We start from the raw sequence: 23,287 nt of genomic DNA on the forward strand, positions 1-23,287 counted from the left end.
AATAAATAGTTAAAAAGTCGGAAGAGTAATAATTTTAACGAGAAATCTAATATTTGTAGTTATCTAATCTCCAGTTGAGTAGGATTGAAATATTATTTGGAGTCAATGTGCAAACCGACGACAGCTGAGTCTTTAGGAAATTTCCAAGCGAAAGAATGTTTTATTATTGATATTTTTTGCACAAGAACGATCGACTGTTGTATCATTTTATTCAAACTTATAGTAATGTATTTGTTTATCTCACGATTATAGTTCACTTTCAGAACATTTTTTTTACAAATTATTAAAAAATGTAAAAAAATCATTTTTGTTTTAAAGCATGTATCATAATATAATATGCAATCAATTCTAGAATCCTTTTATATGAAAATGATCATGGCCTCGACGTGTTAGTTTTACAGTATGTCAGTTCAATACGAGGAATAGAAGCTCAGTTGACTCGGCGATGGCAATTCAGTGTTTTGATTTAATTCACGCGTCAGTCGTGCGTGTCCCTTTTAGGTTTTCCGCTGTCTTAAATGAAGCCTTTTTTACTTGATACGTGTGGAGGAAGGAGGTGACACATTTGAGTGTGAAAAGTACAAATTATTATATAATCATATTAATTAATAAAAATAAGGAAAGGTAAATAACGATACTTCACTTCGTCCATTAACGGAAAAAAACTACACTCAACACAAGAAAAATATATAGTCTTTTGAACAGTGTAATATAGATTTATAACATTATTGTAAAAAGCTATTTAATGTATAGTTAAAAAAACATAGTTAAGGAGAAATATATGGAGAAAATTAGCTAATTAAGTAATTTCAAAAACACAACTTTGGGTTAGTTCCATGAAGGTTTTTTATTATCACTTTGCATAATTGTTGCAAAAACCGATCCGAGAAAAAAGCGGTTATTTTATGTACAGTTAGCGACTAGTAGCGACCTATCCACTAGATATATATATACACACATATATATTATATATATGGAGAATATTAATATTTAATTATTTTTAATTTTTTTAATAGATCACACTTTCTCAGTCATATTTACTATGGGGATGTAATAACATTGAGAAATTGTGTCCTATTTGTCATTGCATTGCCGCCGAAACTGATCTTGATCTGCGAGGGGTCCCGGCAATCGGGTGCAGACTTCAGTTCGGTATCGACGCAATAACTAATCCCTTAATGTTAGTTTTATAATGACTGCTGTAGCGAAAGTACTCATTATAACTGATAATTGTGATCATGATATAATTTTTAAGTGTATCTTCTGTATATTTTGTACATATTGCAAATACTATTGTATGTTTACCTATGTGTGTAATGTACCTCTACCTACCACTACTATTAAATATTATTATTACCTAAAAAATTTAAATAACGCATTTTTATTTTGATTATTACACAATACACACCTTAAATCCTGAAATGAAGTGGATGTATGACATACAGGCAACTGGATACAATTAAATTAAATTAACGATACACAGACATTTTAATAAACTGACAATGTACATTGTCATCAAGTGGGATTGGATATATATTTCCAATTAATTTAATTGACTGATGGCTCATTTAGTAATTTTTGCACATCTTTAAATCCATTCATATTGCATAGTTAAAAATTAATCTTGATGTAAATATTTATATTATGTTGAAATTAAAATCAAATTGCCGCAATTCGGAATTATTGTTATCATGGTGGATCGAATAAATAGGAAGTGGTTTTTGGTTGAACGGAAAAATGTGGTATTTTGGCTGAGTACCTAAATGAAAAAAAATCTATATAACTGACCACATTCGACATCCTTTGATTGTCCCTCTGCAAACAATTGAATAAAACCATTTTAATTCATTTTGCTATTTTTAAGTATACATATTATATCAGTTGTCAATATAATTTTATAACGGTAACACGAATAAATCGGTGAATGTTTTCGGTGCTCATCAATTTCATCAATATGAAATGGGTGAACCAAAGTAATAATAAAATATAAAAATATTGTGAAAAGTGAAAAGTGTGCTTCCCTCGTTATCAATTTATTTAAAAATGCATTGTAGAATTATTTTCTCAAAATAACATTAAATGATATTTAGTAAGAAATAGTTATTCAATATCTTTATCAACCTTATCAGGATCAGTTAGGTTAGGTTAGGTGGTTCACATTTTTTATTGCGGTTGGAAAACAGAAAAAATGGAAAAGAAAGGCCATCATAAGTCTCCCACCCTCTCTCTTTTACATTCCCATTACACCCCGAAATCTTCTACCGGAGAAAGTCCAAAGTCCCCTCGGTCGCCGTGCAGCGGCAGTGGCAGTGGCAGTCCAAAATCCCCTCTGTCTCCCGGTGGAAGTGTGAGTCCCAAGTCTCCTTCGTCTAAGTTGTTGAGATTCCGTCTTCAGCGGATGTTTAGTGTGGGTAAGAATGAGCGAGTTGTCGCCAGCCAGCCCAGCAGCCCCAAATCCCCTCAGAAGCTCACTTCTTCGCCAGCTCTATCAGGGAGCCTGGAGTCTTTGACAGTCAGCAATCGACCCAAGTAAGTTTTTAAAAAAAAATTGTCACTTAAATATTTCTTAAGTTACTCCGAGAATTCACTAGGTACCTATATTTACTTCAAAGTTTAACTTACAGAATTTATACTTGAGTCGTATAATAAAAAAATACGACTGAATACTGAATAAATTAAAACATAAAATATTTGTTCCTCATCAATTAGGTAGGCCAATATTAATTAATGCAGTTTATGTCGTCATTTGAAACCTAAAAACAACCAAAACACCCAATACAACCTACTGTAACCTAGGGATGGGATACCTATTCAATATGTGACATTAGATTTAGGTTTTGTTAATCTTCGAAATTAATCTGTGTCGAGCAGCACATTTGCAATGATAAATAAATAAATTTCTAGAGATAAATAAGATTAAGAAAAAATAGACTTCAAACAGTGCATTGATGAGTCGTAAAGCACGACCAAGTGGCATAATGAGACACCACAATCATCATTAAAAAAATCACAAGACAAATAAATCAATAATAATATTCTGTACCTCAGACCGAGCATGTCCTATGTATGATTTTGCAGAAAATGTTTTAAGTACCTACTAATAGTTTTTGTACCTAAAGTATTATATTGTCTTTCAGAGCTAATCTATCTTTTACATCTTTTAAGTTTTCTTTATAACAGTAACCTAAAATTCCTAAAATCAAAAAGTTGAAAGTTCATGGACATCAAACAGCTGAATCATCTTGTATCGCGATTTCTTGTAAGTGTATTTTTTCGACACGATAGATACGGTGCCGCACAGACAAATAAATTTAAATCATAACGTCGTTGAAACTAGAAAATTGTGTAACTCCAAAAACACTACTTTACAGGAGAGACAAAAAACATTATGGTTTCCTATACAAATGTATGGTTTTGGAGTGAAATCATCCATGATTTAACAATGATACAATTTTTCTGGAATTACAAAATTTGCAAGACGGATAGATATTATCAACGGCCACTAGATGGCATTCAAAGTCAATTTTCGATTAAAACGGAGTTACACAATTTTCTAGTTTCAACGACGATAAGGGATATTTTAAGATGTAACATTTTTTATCGCACTGGATTTTCTAATTTTGAAATACATTCCTTCACATAATGCTCGATGACAGAAGATTTTCAAAATAAATGAATGTAGCATTTACTGTCACTGCTTGAATGTGGAGTAGGTGAGCTGATTTTTTAAAACCTATTTACAAATTAGTTATTGATAGAGAAATATAACGCCCATGATTGGCGAGCTACTACGTGTCATGCTTATAATGTCTCAGATCCCGAGTTCGAATCTTGGGTCTGGCAAAAATTCACATGTTGTTTTTCAATGTGTGCTCGGACCCAGAGTATGGACGTAATGGGCATCTATTTATCGTAAAACAAAAATCTGTCAGGAGATCTTCGTGAGGTTGCCCAGATCCTCATAGGATTGTAGAGTCAATTAAAGAAAAGAAAGTAGTAGAGATGTAATATTCCACTTTTATGTAATAAATGTTTAAATTATATGTTTAATATAAAAATCAAAATTTTCTTATGTCATATTAATTTTATTACCAAATAGCAAGTCCTTCATGACAGCATTACTGGGCAGCTAGTATATGTTATTATTTTATTACGATGGCATATTCAAGTGAAGATTTTTACAGTAAATGAAATTAACTTCATAGTAATTATTGTTTTAAAGGAGCGCTGTGGAACCAAAATCATCAGGCTTAGTGAGATCATTGTCGCCATTCTCAATCAGAGCTTCACTCAGGTAAGTAATATTTTATTTTGATTTATGTGTAAATTCTCATTAGTAAGATTTAGGAATGAATATCCAAGTACCATTGACAATATTATCTTTGGCGTGTATTTTTGAAGTAAGTATTAACAGGCAATTTTGAAAAGTTTTTAAATTTCAAGTGTCATAATTTTTAATCATTGGTAAGTATTTATTTCGAAGTGTCAGAATAAGGACGCCAGTTTTAATGTGGAGGGTAAAATTATGTTTGAGCAAATAATAATATTAAAAAATCGGTTGTAAAACTAGATAATCATTATTTAAATTATGCGTGTCAGTAGATCAAACATATATCACTTATTATTATGATAATTTGAAAAGTAAACAATTTTATATGGGACGCATAGCAATTTAGGGTTACCATCCTCGCACGTAAAGGATATTTGTCTATGTTCGCACACCAAATTCATGAAATCTATTCTGACATACAAATATTTATACTTGAAATTAAACATTTTAATAATTCCCTGTGTTTATGCGTCAATTACATTGAGCTTCTTTACGAGCTGTTTGTTGGCGAATTTAAAAGCGGGCGATTCAGCTTCTGCGATTTGATGATTACACACAAAACTTTCCATTCGCTGAGAAGCCACAAGCCAGCGACTATTTTGACAGAACGTAGTTAGTTTTTTTACCGGGAGGTTGCTACTACTAATACACATATTGTTTTTCAATGTCTAAAGTGCGCGCAAACTTATACAGACTGGTCTGCACAAATAGTTTAATATTATAACCAGGGGCGGGTCTAGCGGTAAGCGGACTAAGCGGCTGCGTGGGGCCTCGAGATCTTGGAATGTCTTTAAAGAATTGTCTTACAGACAGATTTTGATAATTTTTTGATAATTTCTGTGATTGGGTGCAGTTCATCGTTTACTTTATTATGGTATCGCTACTTAAGTCTTAGTTTCCAAACAATAAAAAAATGCACCGAATTTAATCATTTTTCCTTACGTGTGGTTCAGCAATAACCGAGAGGAAGTAACTCACTATAGGTCGACCGGCATTAGAAGACTTACGAGATGAAGTGGGGTGAGAGGAAAGACTTGCGAAAGGTGGGGGTAGTGGAGGGTCCACTCATGTCCAGCAACACATTTCATTCATTAAACACTTACCGTGAACATCTCCAGTATTTTAACAATATTTCTTACAAAATGACTTCAAAGTCTGGAAAACCAATACCCCGATCTGCCCTGGAGGTCAATTCTCGACTGAAGCATTATGAAGCACAAGTGACCAGTTGCGCAAACTTTACACAACTTGCTTCAACTGTAGCATATTAAAAGTCAACCGCTGGGTGTCACTAGGCCAGGCTTTGGTAGTACACATGCTTGGACGGTAGGGGCGCTCGCAACTCTCCGTTTGACATAATAAACGTCAGATTTCGTATCGTACGTAATATTGGAGAAAGCTGTTGATCTATTGTTTTACATTTACCACATATTACCGCTAAAATTATTATTTCGTGTTTCAATTCTCATTTAAGGATGTATTTATTGTGATTTTGTAATACAGAAACACACATGTTTGTTTGCAAAATACAACGGAAATTCCGTGTTGTAATCTTGTTGTAATATTGTTATATTGGAGACGTAACTAGCGTGTTTAAAGATTAATTGGTTACGTACTTCAACAATGAATGATTTAATCATGCAACGTTAACGGTAAGTACTGATTAAATATGAAGTCATTACCAAAATGGATAAAAATGTTATTTAATTTCCATGACATTGACAATAGTTCCGTCTTGACATGTTTACTTTCTATCTTACTCTAACGCATGGACATGAGGTATAAGCATGTTGAATGCTTTCTCACTCGCACTTATATGCCGTTTATCCGTTTCACTCGAAGCTCTGTACACACAATATCTCCTGTAAAACTAAAAATTTTACGAGCTTCAGTTGAAGCGGTTCGGTGACATGTTTTGCACTGCTTCATTCAGGAATTGGGGTCCTGACGAGACATAAATTGAATAGTATCTATTATCAGCTCCTACCTAGCATGTGACTGGAATCAATGCCATTATGAGGGAAATATTTCTTTGCAGTATGTACTGAAAGTGGCACAATTTATTTTCTTTCATCTGAATGAAAGAATTAAAATTTTTTCTATTGTTATTTTGGGTCGCAACTGATGCCATTTTGGGCCGAATGCCGCCCACGGGCCGCGGTTTGTGTATCACCCGTCTAAATAGACTAAATAATTACCATTATTATAATATTACAGATACCAAACTTTGCATATTTTTGACAGACTCACGATATTCACATTTTTGGTTTGAAGAGGTCTAAAAACACATCACCACTTTTCTCCACAACTGTTACGAAATTGTGTAATTATTGATATGTATGTTACACCGAATGTGTGAAATTGCGTATTACACGAAATCAGCAATATTTTTCCTAATTCATGAATAAGGCAACGGGCTTGCATTATTCATAAATTAGGTAATTTATCTGCCAAGTGCGTGAATTTGGCAGGGTATGGAATTTTTAAACTGTCAACATGACAGTAGAAAAAGTAAATTTAATACGGATGGCTTTATTAGTTATATTGGACATAATATAATCTTTATATATTATTATCCTACAGCTTTTCCAGGTTTTGGCGAGCGATTGTGTGCCTTATTCGTCATGTCCGATGGGTTCAAAAAAATAATCGGTTCTCGGATCGTTTAAAATGGGTTTTCCATAGTTGACACCCGCATGATTAGTTTCCATTCGAATTCAGTGATTTTTGTTTATTTCCCAATACATTTTCGAGCGACATGTGACTATTGACCGCGCACTCGTTTGGGAAAAAATTAACTTACTTGCAACACTGGTTTAATATCATCCCAAATTTAAAATTAAAATGCGTTTTTGACAAACTAATCTTAATCTTCTTAATCGGATCGACAGATACACATATTTTATTTTATTTATTAATATTCCCGAGAGATTTCATTCGCAAGTTTATTCATAAGATCGTCTCAAAAATTATACCCCTATAACCTAAAAATATCTGTATCGACCAATTATTGTAATTGTAATCATTATTTACTTTAATTACTTAATCATTATATTTTTAATGTCTCTATAAATGAGTATGACAAACAATCGTCATTTTTAACACTGTTATTTAAATCAAAAGGAAATGATATTTCATATTATTATGCAATTATCTATATACACTTTTATCATTCTTGACTTCTCACAATTCCACTGACACTTTGTTAACTTTCGTCACTTAAAAATGTATCCTGTATAATAACTGAATACATTAAAATCGAATAAACAATAACATTTATACAAATTTACATTAAAACTGTTCATTTTATTATCCGGCTATCCGTGCGCATTTTTTGCATTTTCTGTTTTCACGATCAAGCATAGACTAATATTTTGTTCCCTTTTTTTGCATGGCTATTATATTATTTTTTTTGAACCAATGAAACTTATATAAATTTATTTAGCCCATATAACCCAAAAATATTTAAAATGTATTCAACAATAATTGGTGTTATAATATACATATTTAAATCATTATTATCATCAGCTATTCTTCCCGCACTGGATAACAATGTAAATATCGTCTAAATATAAACAGATTTTAAAATAAAAATGCATTTTTGACAAACTATTCTTAATGTATCGGAGCGATTTTTTCCATTTTTTATGGCTATTACATGTATATTTTTATGACCACCCATAGACAAATATTTTAAAATTTGATAAAGCTCCATTTTGTTTTTTTTTGTATAGCTATTATATTTTTTTTTTTTGAACCAATGAAACTTATATAAATTTAATTAGCTCATATAACCCAAAAATATTTAAAAGGTATTCAATAATAATTGGTGTTATAATATACATATTATTTAAATCATCATCAACCAGGATCAATCCACTGCTGGATGAAGGGTTACGCAACCTGATTCTAATACTAGCGGTTAAACAAATTTGTGATATTATGCATGTTTCTATCATCGTTATCAACATCGACCTGAACCAATCCACTGCTGGATCTTTATCCTCCCTAGCCTCCCTAGCCTGATTCTACTCCTTTCTGTCATTTGAATTGCTGTATTTATCAAAATCGGTGATATTATATTTATCTACATATTCATATCGTTATCATCATCATCAACTAGGATCAATCCACTGCTGGATGAAGGATTCCGCAACCTGATTCTACTACTAGCGGTTAAACGAATTTGTGATATTATACCTATTTCTATCATCCTTATCAACATCGACCTGAACCAATCCACTGCTTGATAAAGGCATCCCTAGCCTGATTCTATTCCTTTCTGTCATTTGAATTGCTATATTTATCAGTGATATTTTTTATCTACCTATCTATATATATATATAATGCCATTATTATCATGAGCCTCAATAAATCCACTGCTGGATGAAGGCCTCTCTACGTTGATTGTATTCTTGACAGAATTGAATTTCTATATTTATTAAAAATGCTAATGTTATTTATGTACATATTCATATTGTCATCATAATAATCATCATCATCAACCAGGATCAATCCACTGCTGGATGAAGGGTTCCGCAACCTGATTCTACTACTAGCGGTTAAACGATTGCTATATTTATCAAAATTGTTGATATTATATTTACCCATTCATAACATCGTCATTATCATCATCAACCAAGATCAATCCACTGCTGGATGAAGGTTATCCCAACCTAATTCTACTCTACTTGGTATAAATTGCTATATTTTTTAAATTTGTGATTTCATATACCTACCCATTTATATCGTCATTACTTATCGTCATCAACCTGTATCAATCCACTGCTGGATGAAGGCCTCTTTAAGCTGATTCCACATCTTTAGGTCTTATAAATTCCTATTCTTAACAGAATTGTTCTATTCCTCTCAGATATAATATGTATTGCTTCATTATTTATCAACATTTGTCTCGATATGAATGTCCCGCACCGGGAAACTATCTTGTTTAAGGTTAATTTTTAATTCGAAATTTTGATTTTTTAAATATTATTCTATGGCTGCAAGCATTTATTTTTTATAGACAATGAAACAAAATAATGTTTGAATTTATTTTTTACACTGCTAACCTTCTTCTATTATCTCAATGGGACCCGAAGGAGATTAATACCACGTTATATTGGATCGCTATTTATGATAATCACATAATATATTGCTTTATATTCGAATGATTGAGATGTATACTTATTTATCATATTTAACTGCACATACCTACACATATATTGTACCTATTAAAATTAAAATGTCAGTGGTAGCAATCGGCGATTGCCAGCTGTTCTGCTAGGCATAGCGATATTCTGAAGGACAGACTCCTGAATAGACTACGCATATGAGTCCAAATTTATATTGGCAGTGACGATTTGCAAATCGTAAAAATGACAAATCAGCGAAATGTCAAACTGTCTGACGTGAATAAAAAACCCATCCCGAAGGGACAACTATGGCGCCATCTATGCATACTTCACAATTATATTAAAATCCAACACCGTCAAGCCGTCTGCAAGACCTAGCGAGACGACCGCCAGCTGGCTCAGCTAGTAGTATTATTATTAGGTTAGGTTAGGTTTTGTAATTCTGAATTCAACTGAATGTCCATTTTGACAATAGCTAACACCTGTCAACAAACTATCAAATCATACTATCACAAACAAACAATCGACCATTGCCTGATACTCAAGCACGAATCAAATCGCGAAAATAACTTTTAATAAAATTCTTCCGTTATCATATTATAGTTCTAGATTTTTTTTGGGCATAGTAAATGGATATGAACATCGTTGTAGTTATTGATTGGTATATTTTTATATAATCAATGACAAATGACACATTTGGTTTAGTTGCAAAAAACACCACCGTAGCGCTACTATCTAATTTGCCAGATGCATGAACTAGGCAGAAAAATTACTGCCGCATTCACGGACTCGGCAGATATTTTGCCTAATTCATGAATATTTTTTATGCATTTTTTTTATAAAATAGGCGTTTTTTATGAACTAGGCAAAATTTTGCTGATTTTATGTAATACTCAATTTCACACATTCGGCGGAACATGTATAAATAATCGAGTTAAATTTATAGTGTATTTTTATGTTTTGTTTTTTAGTAGGTACGTAATAGATCTTACTTACAGGAATAATAATTTGACGAGCTCATTTATCTACGCAAAAATATGAATATTTGCGCATACAATTTTTTTGGTACAAAATTCACTGGTCCGATGAGTTTGTGACACATAATAGAAAAATTAGGATCTATGGCGGGCCCTCCTACCTATCGCCAACATTAAGGGCAGTGTGATTTTTTACAGCAGTGTTCCTCTAATGGTTTCCATGGAACCCTAGGGTTAAGGGTATTTCGTGTATTTTTACCGATTTTTAAATAAATCCAGTTGATTTATTGAGTTGTCGGCACTCAGCATAAATTATGAAGCAGTCGCGACCTCATTTTGTGGTAGGTACTCGTACCCGAGTAACATGGAACCCTTCGCCATATATTCGCCAGAAAATACACAAAATAATTATATAACAAAATTCATCGCGTGAATTATCATTTAATTATATCAATCAAAATATCACATCAAATTATATTGCACAGACACAAATTTTTAAATGTTAATAACTTAGACCAGGGGGGTCAAACTTTTTGGATGGAGGGCCAAATTCAAGAATTCAAAATGAGCGGCGGGCCGCAAGTAAAATCCCATTTTTAGATATTATACACTATTTATTATCACGAAAAATAAACATTACAAAAAAATTAATGAGAAGAACGAAACTGTTGTACATTTTTTAAATTCAGGTGTTAATTTTGTAGTTGATATTCTCAAAACTGCTTGTAAATGGGCATCGGAGATATTTGATCTTAAAGAATTTTTATTGAGGTTCATGATCGAAAATGTTTGTTCACGTATATAGGTTGATCCAAAAATAACGAACGTTTTTCTTGCATAATCTTTAAGTTGGTCGAATTTGTCTGAATTAAGGGCATTGTAAAATTTGGAGATTTCTTCACAACGATGCAATTCTCTTAAATCAGTGTCACACTGCAGATCAATAATCTCAAGTTGTAGCTCTGTTGGTACACTACCAATATCTATTGAAAATGGATAGCGTACTATTGCTAAACAAATTTTAATCTTTTGTCAATATTTAAAAAAAATATATACAAAAAAGTTGTTCGTTATCAGAAGTACAATTAATGATGGCGGGCCGCAAAAAAATACCCGGCGGGCCGCAGTTTCCCCCCCTGATTAGACTATAGGCTAATAATCAATTAGGAAAATAGCCCCACAGGCGACTTTTTTTACTATTAGAGCAAATTTGTGGTGTGTTTTTCTCATTTAACTGGTCGGATTGCCACGCCGGGCCCCCTCTAAGCACGGGCCCCCAGGCTAGAGTCCTGTCAGTCCCTCTCTTGTGATAATCCCATAAGTTTGTAGTTGCAATTTTGACCTCCTGCGTGAAAAGATTCGGCAACGCTGTTATAGGTTATAGTTAGGACATTGAACAAAATAATAGTCTTGCAAACAGCTGTACCATGAAACTTGGGTCAGCGCCCACACCACCGCAAGTTACTTCTGCCTCCCGAACGCTGACGGGTGTATGTGGCCACTCCGGTGATATGGGCGCTGACTATTAGGTTTTTCGAGATGTTGGCGACGCAAAACGACGATATAAATTTAATCTTCCGGTCTCTGGAGGCTTCCTTCCGCATTGCGGCGTGGTGCGGAATCTTTAGAATCTATTGACCGAATGTGGACCTAAGGTTTTATTAGACCCCCGGGGCGACTTTTCCAACGAAGGATTGAATTATTATTTTCCTGTTGAGAAGCATTTTATAGTATATCTTAATATTCATAAAAATCCTATTCAATTATGTGGAACTAAAAATAATATCAAGAGGGAATGCTAAGTGGTTTCGTTAAATATGATGACAACTTCTTTGTTTGTTTATTGTCAATATTATTTATGTCTTTTAAGATATTATAGGACTGAGGTCGTCATCATTTCCCACATGTTGGGCTCAATAGAATGTTTGAAAATCGCCTATGGCAAGCATGTCCAACGCGTCGAATTTAATCATAAAACTATCATAAGTGTGCACATTCATTTATATATGATTTCGTTAATTTTTTTAAGGGGGGACACATTAAGCATTCCTATTTTTACTACACACGGCCTGCCTCAGGAGATAGAGATAAAGAAGGTGTGAATCCCCGCAATTTACTTTGAAGCATAGTTTCGATTTTCCGTAAGCGCAGTAAGCTCTTTGTACAGTGGGAAATAGTTTATAATGCGTAGGTACAACACGCGTCCACAAGAAGACCAAAACTTATAATTTTCACGACGAATCGGATATTGATTTTTTCTTTGTGATGGTGAAAGACGAGTGTTGTTGTTTAATTGTCCCCAGCCGAATAAAATACGTTTGTCCAAGCTTAATAATGACAATGGGAGAGTGTGGTAGATCACTGCCTAATAGAAGTTTGGCATGCCTGGCCTAGGACATATCGATATAGGTACTTTTGACTGATTAAAAACGTACCTACTCAAAAATATGTTTAATTGCGCAAACACATTTTTCAAATGTATACAGCTTCCAACCGGAAGTGCAGGGACGCGCCAGGGGTTGCTGACGCCCGGGTGCTGGTCGAAAATATCCGTACCCCCAATCAAAAAATATTTTTCGAGTGAAAATATCACAGAAGTAAAAAAATAGTAAAAACAATTAATATTTTATTTTCATCAAAATAAATAATAAAAGTTATGACATAGTTTATCTATTAAATAATATCACATTTTGAATTATAATTTAAAGCAGCTTAAATCTATTTTTTCATCATAAAGTTCATTTTATGTAATTGAATAACATATATATTTTTAATAGCATTAAACATGTTTTTTTCGGACTTTTGACGCCCCCTGAATCCTGCCGCCCGGATGTTTCGCACATCTAATACCCCCACTTAGTGCACCCCTGCGAAAGTGTACCGTAGGCTACTTTTTTGCTGTGGATTTAATGGAAATCTAGCATTATTCGTGTAAAATGGGTCATTTTTTACCTCGCCTCGCCTCACCTAACGAGAGTCGGCGATATTAGTGAGAGCTGAGCCGATCCCTGCAGTGTAGACTGTAGAGTAAATACTGGTTAGAAGGGGGCATCGCATTGAGGCTCTGTAAACGTCACCCCATGTCCGCAAAATGGGTGTTCTCTTATGACCAAGCCAGCAAGTGCGCCGAAATGCAAAGTATGTCACATCAAGTTTTTTTGGTGTTTACAAAAATGCAATCTCAACAAAATCCTTCAAACTGAGATAAATGGTGTTAACGTTGTTCACTTCTGCAGGGCTATTCTAACATCTCAACTCCAAAATCAATTGAAATATTTATAATGTATCGTATTAAGACTATTTTTTTTAGCACGGCCGCTCAGGACCGTGTTAACTATTTTAGAGCGACATAGAGTATGACAATTACATAATGAGAATTTAGATGCAGCGATTTTGAAAATTAATACTAACATTACGACGCTTATTATAATAGCAGTACTGTAACATATATTTTTTAAAATATGTCATGCTGCAATCACAATGTCTTAACTTGATTACAAATGCATTCGATTAGAACCTCCAAGTGGACTGTGTTACCAACTATTGTTGATAACCACATTGTATACGGAATTGCCCCGAGTGATATCAGTCTTATTTTGGACCAAGAAAAATAACTGAAAAGTGTTATCGTAGTAATAATTAGTTAGAATAGATACCCCGTAGCCGCTGAAGACCCGACATGACGAGAAAAAGATTTGCATTTTTATGTAAGAAAATATGTCAATTCCATATTGTACTGATTTGTACACAGCTGACTTCTAAAGAAAATAGATGTCTGGTATCTGGCATCTACAATATCCAATTCCGAATGTCGCACTTGAATAATAAGAAAAGTGGACAAATTAGTTCACGGTCGACAAGATATTATCCAACATCGTTTTTGATCGCTACGCTGAGCTGTTGAGTGTAGTTTGTTTTCTTACATAAGTTTTTGTCGATAATCGATACAACAGTATGTTATGCTATTAATGAATATTACGATTTTCGTATCTTGAACATGCCAACCAAGGAAATTATGAACCGAATTAATTTTGTATAATATATGTTATCAGTGGTTGTGGTTATGATAATGTTATGGTTTATTCTATGAAAAGATAAAAGTAAACAAGGTTGCAAATATATACTGTTTCATATATTGATTAAGTATATTGTGCTCATGGCCCCCACAAGGGCTCTAGCCTGGGGGTCCGGGCTCAAGGAGGGCCCGGCGTGACGAGTCGACCAGATAGGTGAGTTAAGCACAGATCACAAATTTGCTCTAATACTAAAAAAACGTCGCCTGCGCCGCTATTTCACTTCAGTGATATTAATAATTTAATATTTTTGGTTGTACGATGCAATTTTTAACTGTGTGCCGATATCCGACAACTCCATAATTCAAATGGATGTACCTACATATCTATTAACGCTTTCGCTGCTGAATAGATAATGAGATTTTAATTGCGCCCTTTAAAATGCACGTTAATTACATCGATCGGCCGCCTGGTCATTACGGACCGTGTGCGTCTTCCGCGTCCAAAGTATTAAACATACAAAAAATCGCTAAAAATACACCTTAGTTTAACCGCGTACACCGCTGCTGCAGCGCGTCACACTGCCTCTACCCTTACCGATAGGTAGCGGGGCCCACCAAACATCCTAGCCTGGGGGCCCGCTTCAGGATGTGGGAGCCATGATTGTGCGCATTATCATAAATACCTAATATATTTTTTTATATCTACCAACTCGTAAGAATATCCATAATAACCGTAGGTGCATATTATTTATGTTCATTTTATAACATGGTTCATTTCAATTACTTTATTTTACATATTGTGGACATTACAAATTATAAGTTTAAGACGTTCACAACATGACATTTAGAAACAAAGAAATATTATTAAAACAGTATTAGGTACATAACAAAAGAGATAGATCAGTATTAAGTTATTCTACAGTATAATTGTATAAATACAAAAAATATAAAGTATATAGGTACAAGGAAGTACACCGGATGAGTTAAGCAGACCCTATTTTAAGAATTTATAAAATAACGTCCACCTATACTCATCCTCACGTAGACGTAATATATCAACATCCGAAGCGATTTGGTTGAACAGAGTTATTGCCCTCCCAATTGGCATCACCAATGGCAGGTTAGTTCTGCTCCTCGGGAGAACAAACAACTGATGCTCCCGATTTCTAAAATAGTTATCAGGGACACAAAATTCAATACTACCAAGAATGGCAGAGTTCTCATTCACACCACGTATAAGTCGAAAAAAATACGTGGCCAAATATTGATAACTTCTAGCACTTAAAGTACAGTATGTAAGCATACGTAAGAGAAAGTCAGTTGGATAAAGCCACGGATAGTATCCATATAACCTCAAATAAAGGAGTCTCAAAAATGTCTTTTAAACTCGCTCCACCATAAGGTCATATTTCAACTGATGCGGGGCCCAAACAATCGACCCACTCTCAAACCAGCTTCTCACTAAGGAATTATAAAGAATTTTTAATACAGTAACATCCGAAAAGACCCGGGAAGTACGCAAGACGAAGCCCAACATTTGTAGCGCCTTTTTACAAATGATAGCTATATGGCCACTAAATGACAGCTTACTGTCAAACGTAATGCCAAGATCCCTTACAGATGGTATTCGCGAAAGAACTCTGCCTTGCATCGAATATTGGAAAAATAATACTCGCGAGGCTCTGGTAAATGATAAAATATTGCATTTTTCAATATTGAAGTCGAGTATTGAAATATTGAGTTGACGACAATCGTCCAAGGTGACAACTTCCATCAAGAGTTTCAGGTCATCAGCGAACAACAAAAACATAGCATTTTTAATGACCATTGCTATGTCATTTATAAAAATCGTAAACAGCAGTGGCCCCAAGTTTGAGCCCTGAGGGACACCAGAAAATGTATTGAACGTCTGTGACTGATAGACGCCATATGATACGTATTGTTGACGATTCCTAAAATAGCTCCCGAATAACTTCAGAAAACGATCGGACAACCCAATTAGTTGGAGTTTTTCCAACAGGATGTCGTGATCGACTCTGTCAAACGCCTTTGAGAAGTCATTGTACGAACAGTCAACCTGATGGCCTCTATCCAGTGCTAACGACAGATAATCTACAAATACCATCAGGTTAGTTTCCGTTGATCGGCCAACTCTAAATCCATGCTGCTCATTCATTATAAATGACTCAATTTTTGAATAAATCATGTTATGCATGATCATCTCAATAACTTTTGCGGGTGCCGAGAGAACAGCCACCGGCCTGCAGTTCTCCACTGATGACTCCAGTGGCGCACACAGGGAGGGGGGGGGGGGGTGAAGGGGCCCTGGCACCCCCCAAAATGAAAATTATCAGAATGATTTTAAACACTGAAATTGAAAGCCAATAAACTATACCTTTGGTCTTAGACAAATAAAAACACGGCAAAAAAATGATTTGTAATAATTCTCCAGCACCCTTTTTAGAAAAATTTCTTAGATTTTAATTTCTAACACAAAAATTTCGAAACACTAATGTCAGGTTTTTTTAGGAACCCAATCCCTAATGGAACTGTCAAAAATTCTCGGTGTCCACCCGAATTCCGGAGTGGTGTAGGTCATGGCTGTAGCCTGGGGGCCCGGCGTGTCGGTTTGACCAGATAAGTGAGATAATCACACATAAATTAGCTTTAATAGTAAAAAAAGTCGCCTGCGGTGCTATTATACTTCATGGCCATGAACATTTTCAATTACTTATATAATTGTGCAATATATTTTTTGATTATTATGTGTCGATACTCGACAGCTCCATTATTAAAGTAGATGTATTAAACATCGCCAATAATTCACTGTATAAGTACCCTTAATTTGAACTAAAACATAATTTGAAAAACGTTAATGTAGTATTTCACGCTGCCTTTAATCTTAGCGGTAGGTAGGGGGCCCCCCAAATATCCTAGCCTGAGGGCCCGTTTCAGGATGTGGGGACCATGGTATAGGTACACCGAGTGCAATAGACAAAAGACCGATAAACGAGAAATTAGGCTGTGAAGAAGAAAAATAGCCTATAGGACTAATGTACATTCTCCTCCTTGCCCCCCCCCCAATATTAAATCCTGGGTGCGCCACTGGATGACTCGGTACCACTCTTATGGATTGGAGTAACCTTTGACATCTTCCACAATTCGGGAAAGATACCCGTCTCCATCAGAAGATTAAATATATATGAATGCGGGCCTTTGACAAAGTCAATACACCCCTTAAAAAAAATGTTGGGAGATTATCCGGTCCTATAGATCGAGTGTTCTTTAGCTTTTTAATGAACCTTAACACAATGGCAACATCAATCGGAAGGATATCAATAGATTGGGCACCGCGTGATGGTTTTCTTGACGTTGAGGCAACATCCAGATTCGTACTACTACTTGCGTAGACAGACCTAAAGTGACCGGCAAATGCCTCTGCCACTCCAGATCCTGTCACCTCTTCGCCTTTCCAACTCATTGAATTGGAAAACCCACCATCCCTTCTTAAAGATTTAACATAGTCCCAAAACGATTTAGAATTTTCGCGGATGCAATTTTCTACCGTTTCTATATGCGCTCGATATGCCAGTCGAACAGCTTGCCGCACTCTTGAGCGATAAAGACTAAACATTTCATAGTCTTGCTGAATATGGTTAGTCTTCCAAGCTCTATGGTAATAATGTTTGACCTTAATGTCCCCGATAATTTCCCGAGAAAACCACCTCGGTTATCGCCTTCCACCATGACATGGCGACTTCCTTGTAAAACACTGGTCAAAAATATTATAAATAACTTTGTAAAAGTGCTGTACCGCGTCATTTACGTCAAAAATTTCATACAACTCACTCCAATCTACCTCACCCATTAATGAGTAAAGTAAATCGAAGTTGCCCCCTTCAAACTTCAACCCCCTCTGCAGATTTGTTCTGTGTGAGGGAATGTTATTCCTCTGAAGGAGAGTTGGACGAAACTCGTGTAAAAAAGATAAAGTAGGGTGATAGGCATCTTCTGGTACGATCGGTGACATACATCGCGAAATTGATATTTTAACGTTGCTAAAAATCCTGTCTAGAAACCATTAGCAGAGTTAGGAATATCATTGTACTGGGAAAATCCAAAAACAGCACACAGAAATTCGAGTTCGCTCTTGACCCTTTCACTGCTGCGCGCTGAATTCAGGTTAAAATCTCCCATTACAATAATCCTTCTATCCCTAATTAAGATATCGCCAGACAACATTTTCCCAACTGTCAAAGAAAATATATATATAACATCTATCGATCCTTCAACACTGTTATCCAAGTCTATATGGATAACAGGCACCACTAGCTCAGGGTACAGGGTTTTCGCACTATCTCTCTGATGAATTCCAATCCTGTTACGGAAAGGACCATCGGAATCAATTGGTATCCGATGGATGTCTTTATCATACCGTTGCAGCGGTTAATTGCGAGCATAGAAAACTAAACTCGATCTGGACGCCAAAACCTTTTCTGTGAAAGAAAAGAACGTAAAAGAACATAATATTATAGGATACAATTAAATTAAATGAAACACCGTGATAATTTAACCTCACTGTATTTAATATGACATTGTAATTAAAAGTCAATGGTACTATATCGTAATAACAAAATATCCACATGTGAGTGAGGTTATAATTAAAACAAATACTTAAGATTAATTAATAATAAAAACATGAAATGTATTTACAGCCGCATGGCGGTTCCGCCATGCGGGACTCGCTGATCCTACGTCTTCTTGTGTCAAAAGTCAACCAGAAAAAAGAATTGATGCAAGCGGATATTGATCGGCCAAGGAACGATCCCCCCCACCACTCATCAAACCCGTATGCTTTCTCGAAGTACCAACCGCAGGATTGTGTTGCTCGCGAGAGAAAAACCTCTCCACTAATTAAAATTGTTCATTAGCCCGTAGGTGACGTCTGCAACGTCACACAACAAATAGTTTATACATCTCCAATTCACTCGCTGGAGGAAAATACACGACACAAACATACGTGGTCACTCCGTTACAGGTTTGTTTTACCCAAAGGTCCTCATTAAGAGTCTATTGAGATCTAAGAGATGCTACTGTAGAGTAGTGATTGAAAACCAGTTCGCGAGATCGTGTCGCCGAGTTTCAAAATATCACCAAGTAAGGACTACCACCAAAAGTTAGCTCAGTTTACCTTATTACGTGATGGAAGTAGAAACGGAGCCAAGCTATCGGAGTAATGTGAAAAGGAAAAGCCTAGTGCTGGACGCATTTTTAACATTATCATGAAAGAAGCCAAGTAAACACTGAATCTATAGAAAAACGATTACTTTTTTTTGTTTATAAGCGGTAATGCAGAAGTAAAGTGAAAATGTTTATGAAATTTTGTTACCTCTGTTGAATCCAGTATGTGTCTACCGCGTAGGCCGTGTAGGGCTTCCCCGAGATTTTACAATGTAATCAGTGTAATCAATACAATTTAAGAATCACTAATGCGCCAATTACATTGAGCTACTTTAATAAGCTGTTGGCGAATTTAATAGCGGGCGATTCTGCTACTGCGACTGTGATGATGACACAGAAAACTTTCCATTCGCTAAAAAGCCACAAGCCAGCGACTATTTTGACAGAACGTAGTTCGTTTTTATTACCGGGAGGTTGCTACTGCGCTCTACTGCGCAGACGCAGTAGGCCCACACGCCGGCGTGTAGCGTGTAAAGTTGACCGGCTTTCAACTTTTCTCGGTAGATTGTTTACAATCTGCTCGAATTTAATAGCGGGCGATTCTGCTACTGCGACTGTGATGATGACACAGAAAACTTTCCATTCGCTAAAAAGCCACAAGCCAGCGACTATTTTGACAGAACGTAGTTCGTTTTTTTACCGGGAGGTTGCTACTGCGCTCTACTGCGCAGACGCAGTAGGCCCACACGCCGGCGTGTAGCGTGTAAAGTTGACCGGCTTTCAACTTTTCTCGGTAGATTGTTTACAATCTGCTTGTTAGCTTGTTCAATGATTACACTGGGTGACTTTACAGGCAGGTTGTAAAATCGCCAACAAACAGCTCGTAAAGTAGCTCAATGTAATTGACGCATAAGTGAGTGTATGGATAGGAAAAATGTCCAAGATTTAGATAAAAAATGTGACATGATTGTGTATTCGTTGTAAAGGCACTCACGTTTCTCAGATACAATCTTAACAGTCTTAAATATTGCCTCATAAATATTATATTTTTGAGTCTTCTAAATTTTTGCATTAGCGAGAAGAGGATAATGTCAGCTGATCAAAAGTGTGCACGACGCATGCGCCGACTATTGATTTAAACTAAGTTTGCTCTGGCATATGAAAATAGAAATTTACAGAGAATTGGATCCGGCTAAATATTCAAGCTAGAAGAAATTTATTTTATGTAATAGATGATATTGAAAAGCGATTATAGATGCATTATTTTTATTTTGAATTATGTAACCGACGCCGCGAATCGAATCAGGCAATTTCAGTTCGGATTAGAAAGAAACAGCTGCTCTGATAGAACGCTCTTTATGGCAATAAAGAAAGAGACCAAAAACTAGGTCAAATACATACCGTACACGTAATATTATGTGAATGCGAACCGGCTTATCCGTCTCCGTCATACCTATCACGTAGGGTGACGTAAATGCTGAACGTCTGTCGGATTTCCATGGCACGGGCGCGCTGCGCAAAGCGCCAGGGCTGCGTTCACAACTCCGATAAATAAGTTCATTATTCAGTCACAGTTTGGAAGTGCGGTACGCTACGCCCGGAAAACTCGGGGAAACATAAACAGGAAAACAAACAGAAAGGTACATTCGGTTGCAGCATCAATCTGTCAGGCGTTTGCAAAATTTTGACGACGTTTCATTAATAACATTGTCAAAGGCATCTCCTATTTGTCTCGCAGCATCCTTTTGGATTATATTTAAATCATTGTATTTGAAGAGAAATTTGAAAGACCAATTCAAAGGAAAAATTGAATTTCCTTTGAAAACCAACCCTACTGCAGTACGATATCCTTGCAAGTAAGTGACATGTTTTTTTTCTAGTAAGTACTTATGTTAAAATTTATTGCAGCTTTATAACAATGCTTACTTATAATCAATCATAAACTTATTTCATAGGTTTGTGTGGCTTATATTTTTTTATATGTCAAGCAAAATTTTGTGGGACGGAATTGATAAAAGCAACTAGAAATGGCATCATTTTTAGAGAAGTTGTCAGTGCAGACTATTAGATTTTTTTGCATACATTTATATAATAATATTAACTATTGCTGTTTTAATCTCACGAGCTGAGCTGTATCTAATATTTATCTCCTCGAGAGGTAGCTGGCTAGTGTATTAAAATGCTTTACGAGTATTTTTGATGCATGCTTTGCATTGCTATTATTTATAAAGTTACACAATTTTATGCGTAGAGTTAAGAGTAAAAAGAACAAAAGGTATATGAGAAAATAAGTGTACATTTTTTTAAATATTTGATTGCGATAAGAGGTGAACAAAAAAAATGACAAAATCGATGCTGAATGTGTCCGGAATAAGACCGCAGGAATAGATATAATTATTAGGAAGAGCTTTTTTGAGTAAAGTTAGTTCAAAAGAAATACAATTTTGTTGTTCAGTCGTGCAGGAAGTTTGTTTCGAGCCGTGTCATTCTTTTGTCGTCGTCTAAGACCAAAATACGTGGTTTCGTTTTGACAAATTAATGCCATTTATCACTTCAGAGACAAATGGTCATCAAGCAAAAAGCGAACGCAGGGCGATATGTCTAGACAAACTTTTACTTTGGAGTTTTCAACCATAACTACGAAAGCGAGAATAGTTTTATCTATTTTAGTTTGCATCCCGGTGATATAAACAGTGTCTGTTTGGATTAGATATAAATAAACAATTATTCACTGATTTATTGTTTTTTATGTATACATCGCATTTGTTTTATTCGACCGATAAAAAAAATCGCGTTTATTTCATAACAATATAACGTTTTATTTATTTTGAGCGTTTCCCAAACTCGACATGCTGATACAAAAAAATTGTAGACATACCTCGTACTTAACCGTTCAATTTTTTATGAAAATATTCTGATTCTGAAAGAAAAAAATTCAATTGTCAGTTCAAAAAAGCTGGATAATAAGTTAGGAACGCTGTTAAATTAAATGTTCCTTAGAGGTACCTACCACTTTTTTAAATTATACGCTTAAATGCATCAATTACATTGAGCTACTTTACGAGCTGTTTGTTGGCGAATTTAAAAGCGGGCGATTCAGCTACTGCGATTGTGATGATGACACACAAAACTTTCCATTCGCTGAGAAGCCAACAAGCTAGCGACTATTTTGACAGAACGTAGTTCGTTTTTTACCGGGAGGTCGCTACCATCGCTCTACTGCGTATACGCAGTAGGCCCACACGCCGGCGTGTAGCGTGTAAAGTTGACCGGCTTTCAACTTTTCTCGGTAGATTGTTTACAATCCGCTTGTTAGCTTGTTCGTTGATGACACTGGGCGACTTTACAGGCAGATTGTAAATTCGCCAATAAGCAGCTCGTAAAGTAGCTCAATGTCATTGACGTATTAATGTAAATGTAGGAAACACTGATATAAACGAATCATTTCATTTGATTATTTAAAATAGTGCAAGTTAAAAAAATCATGGTCTGCAATTTACATAAATTTTACCACGAAGGAACACTGCCAATAATAATGTTGAATCTTGTATATTTATAGTAGTGTTGCCAATGAAAAATTAAACATACGGAATGTTATTATAAAATACATATTGGGAAAATCACGTTGCACAAATGACTTTATTTCATGTAG

General features: G+C 35.3%; 2 protein-coding genes across 2 annotated transcripts in view; both read left to right on the top strand.

Moving 5' to 3' along the window:
• Positions 1–1,879: 1,879 nt before the first annotated feature.
• RapGAP1 (Rap GTPase activating protein 1) overlaps positions 1,880–23,287 on the top strand; it is an 848,483-nt gene continuing 827,075 nt past the window's right edge. Inside the window, exons 1-2 of the mRNA XM_085952288.1 lie at positions 1,880–2,529; positions 4,223–4,294. Coding sequence (XP_085808414.1) covers positions 2,189–2,529; positions 4,223–4,294 — 413 coding nt within the window. The 5' untranslated portion in view covers positions 1,880–2,188. The remainder of the gene's footprint in view (positions 2,530–4,222; positions 4,295–23,287) is intronic.
• Positions 21,202–23,287, top strand: part of LOC147068055 (uncharacterized) — a 28,633-nt gene continuing 26,547 nt past the window's right edge. Inside the window, exon 1 of the mRNA XM_085952295.1 lies at positions 21,202–21,491. The gene's annotated coding sequence lies outside the window, so the exon portion shown is untranslated. The remainder of the gene's footprint in view (positions 21,492–23,287) is intronic.

This window comes from Rhyacophila brunnea, unplaced genomic scaffold, assembly GCF_057557595.1.
Source record: "Rhyacophila brunnea isolate RB1 unplaced genomic scaffold, BYU_Rbru_1.0 scaffold_3, whole genome shotgun sequence".
NCBI lineage: Eukaryota > Metazoa > Arthropoda > Insecta > Trichoptera > Rhyacophilidae > Rhyacophila > Rhyacophila brunnea.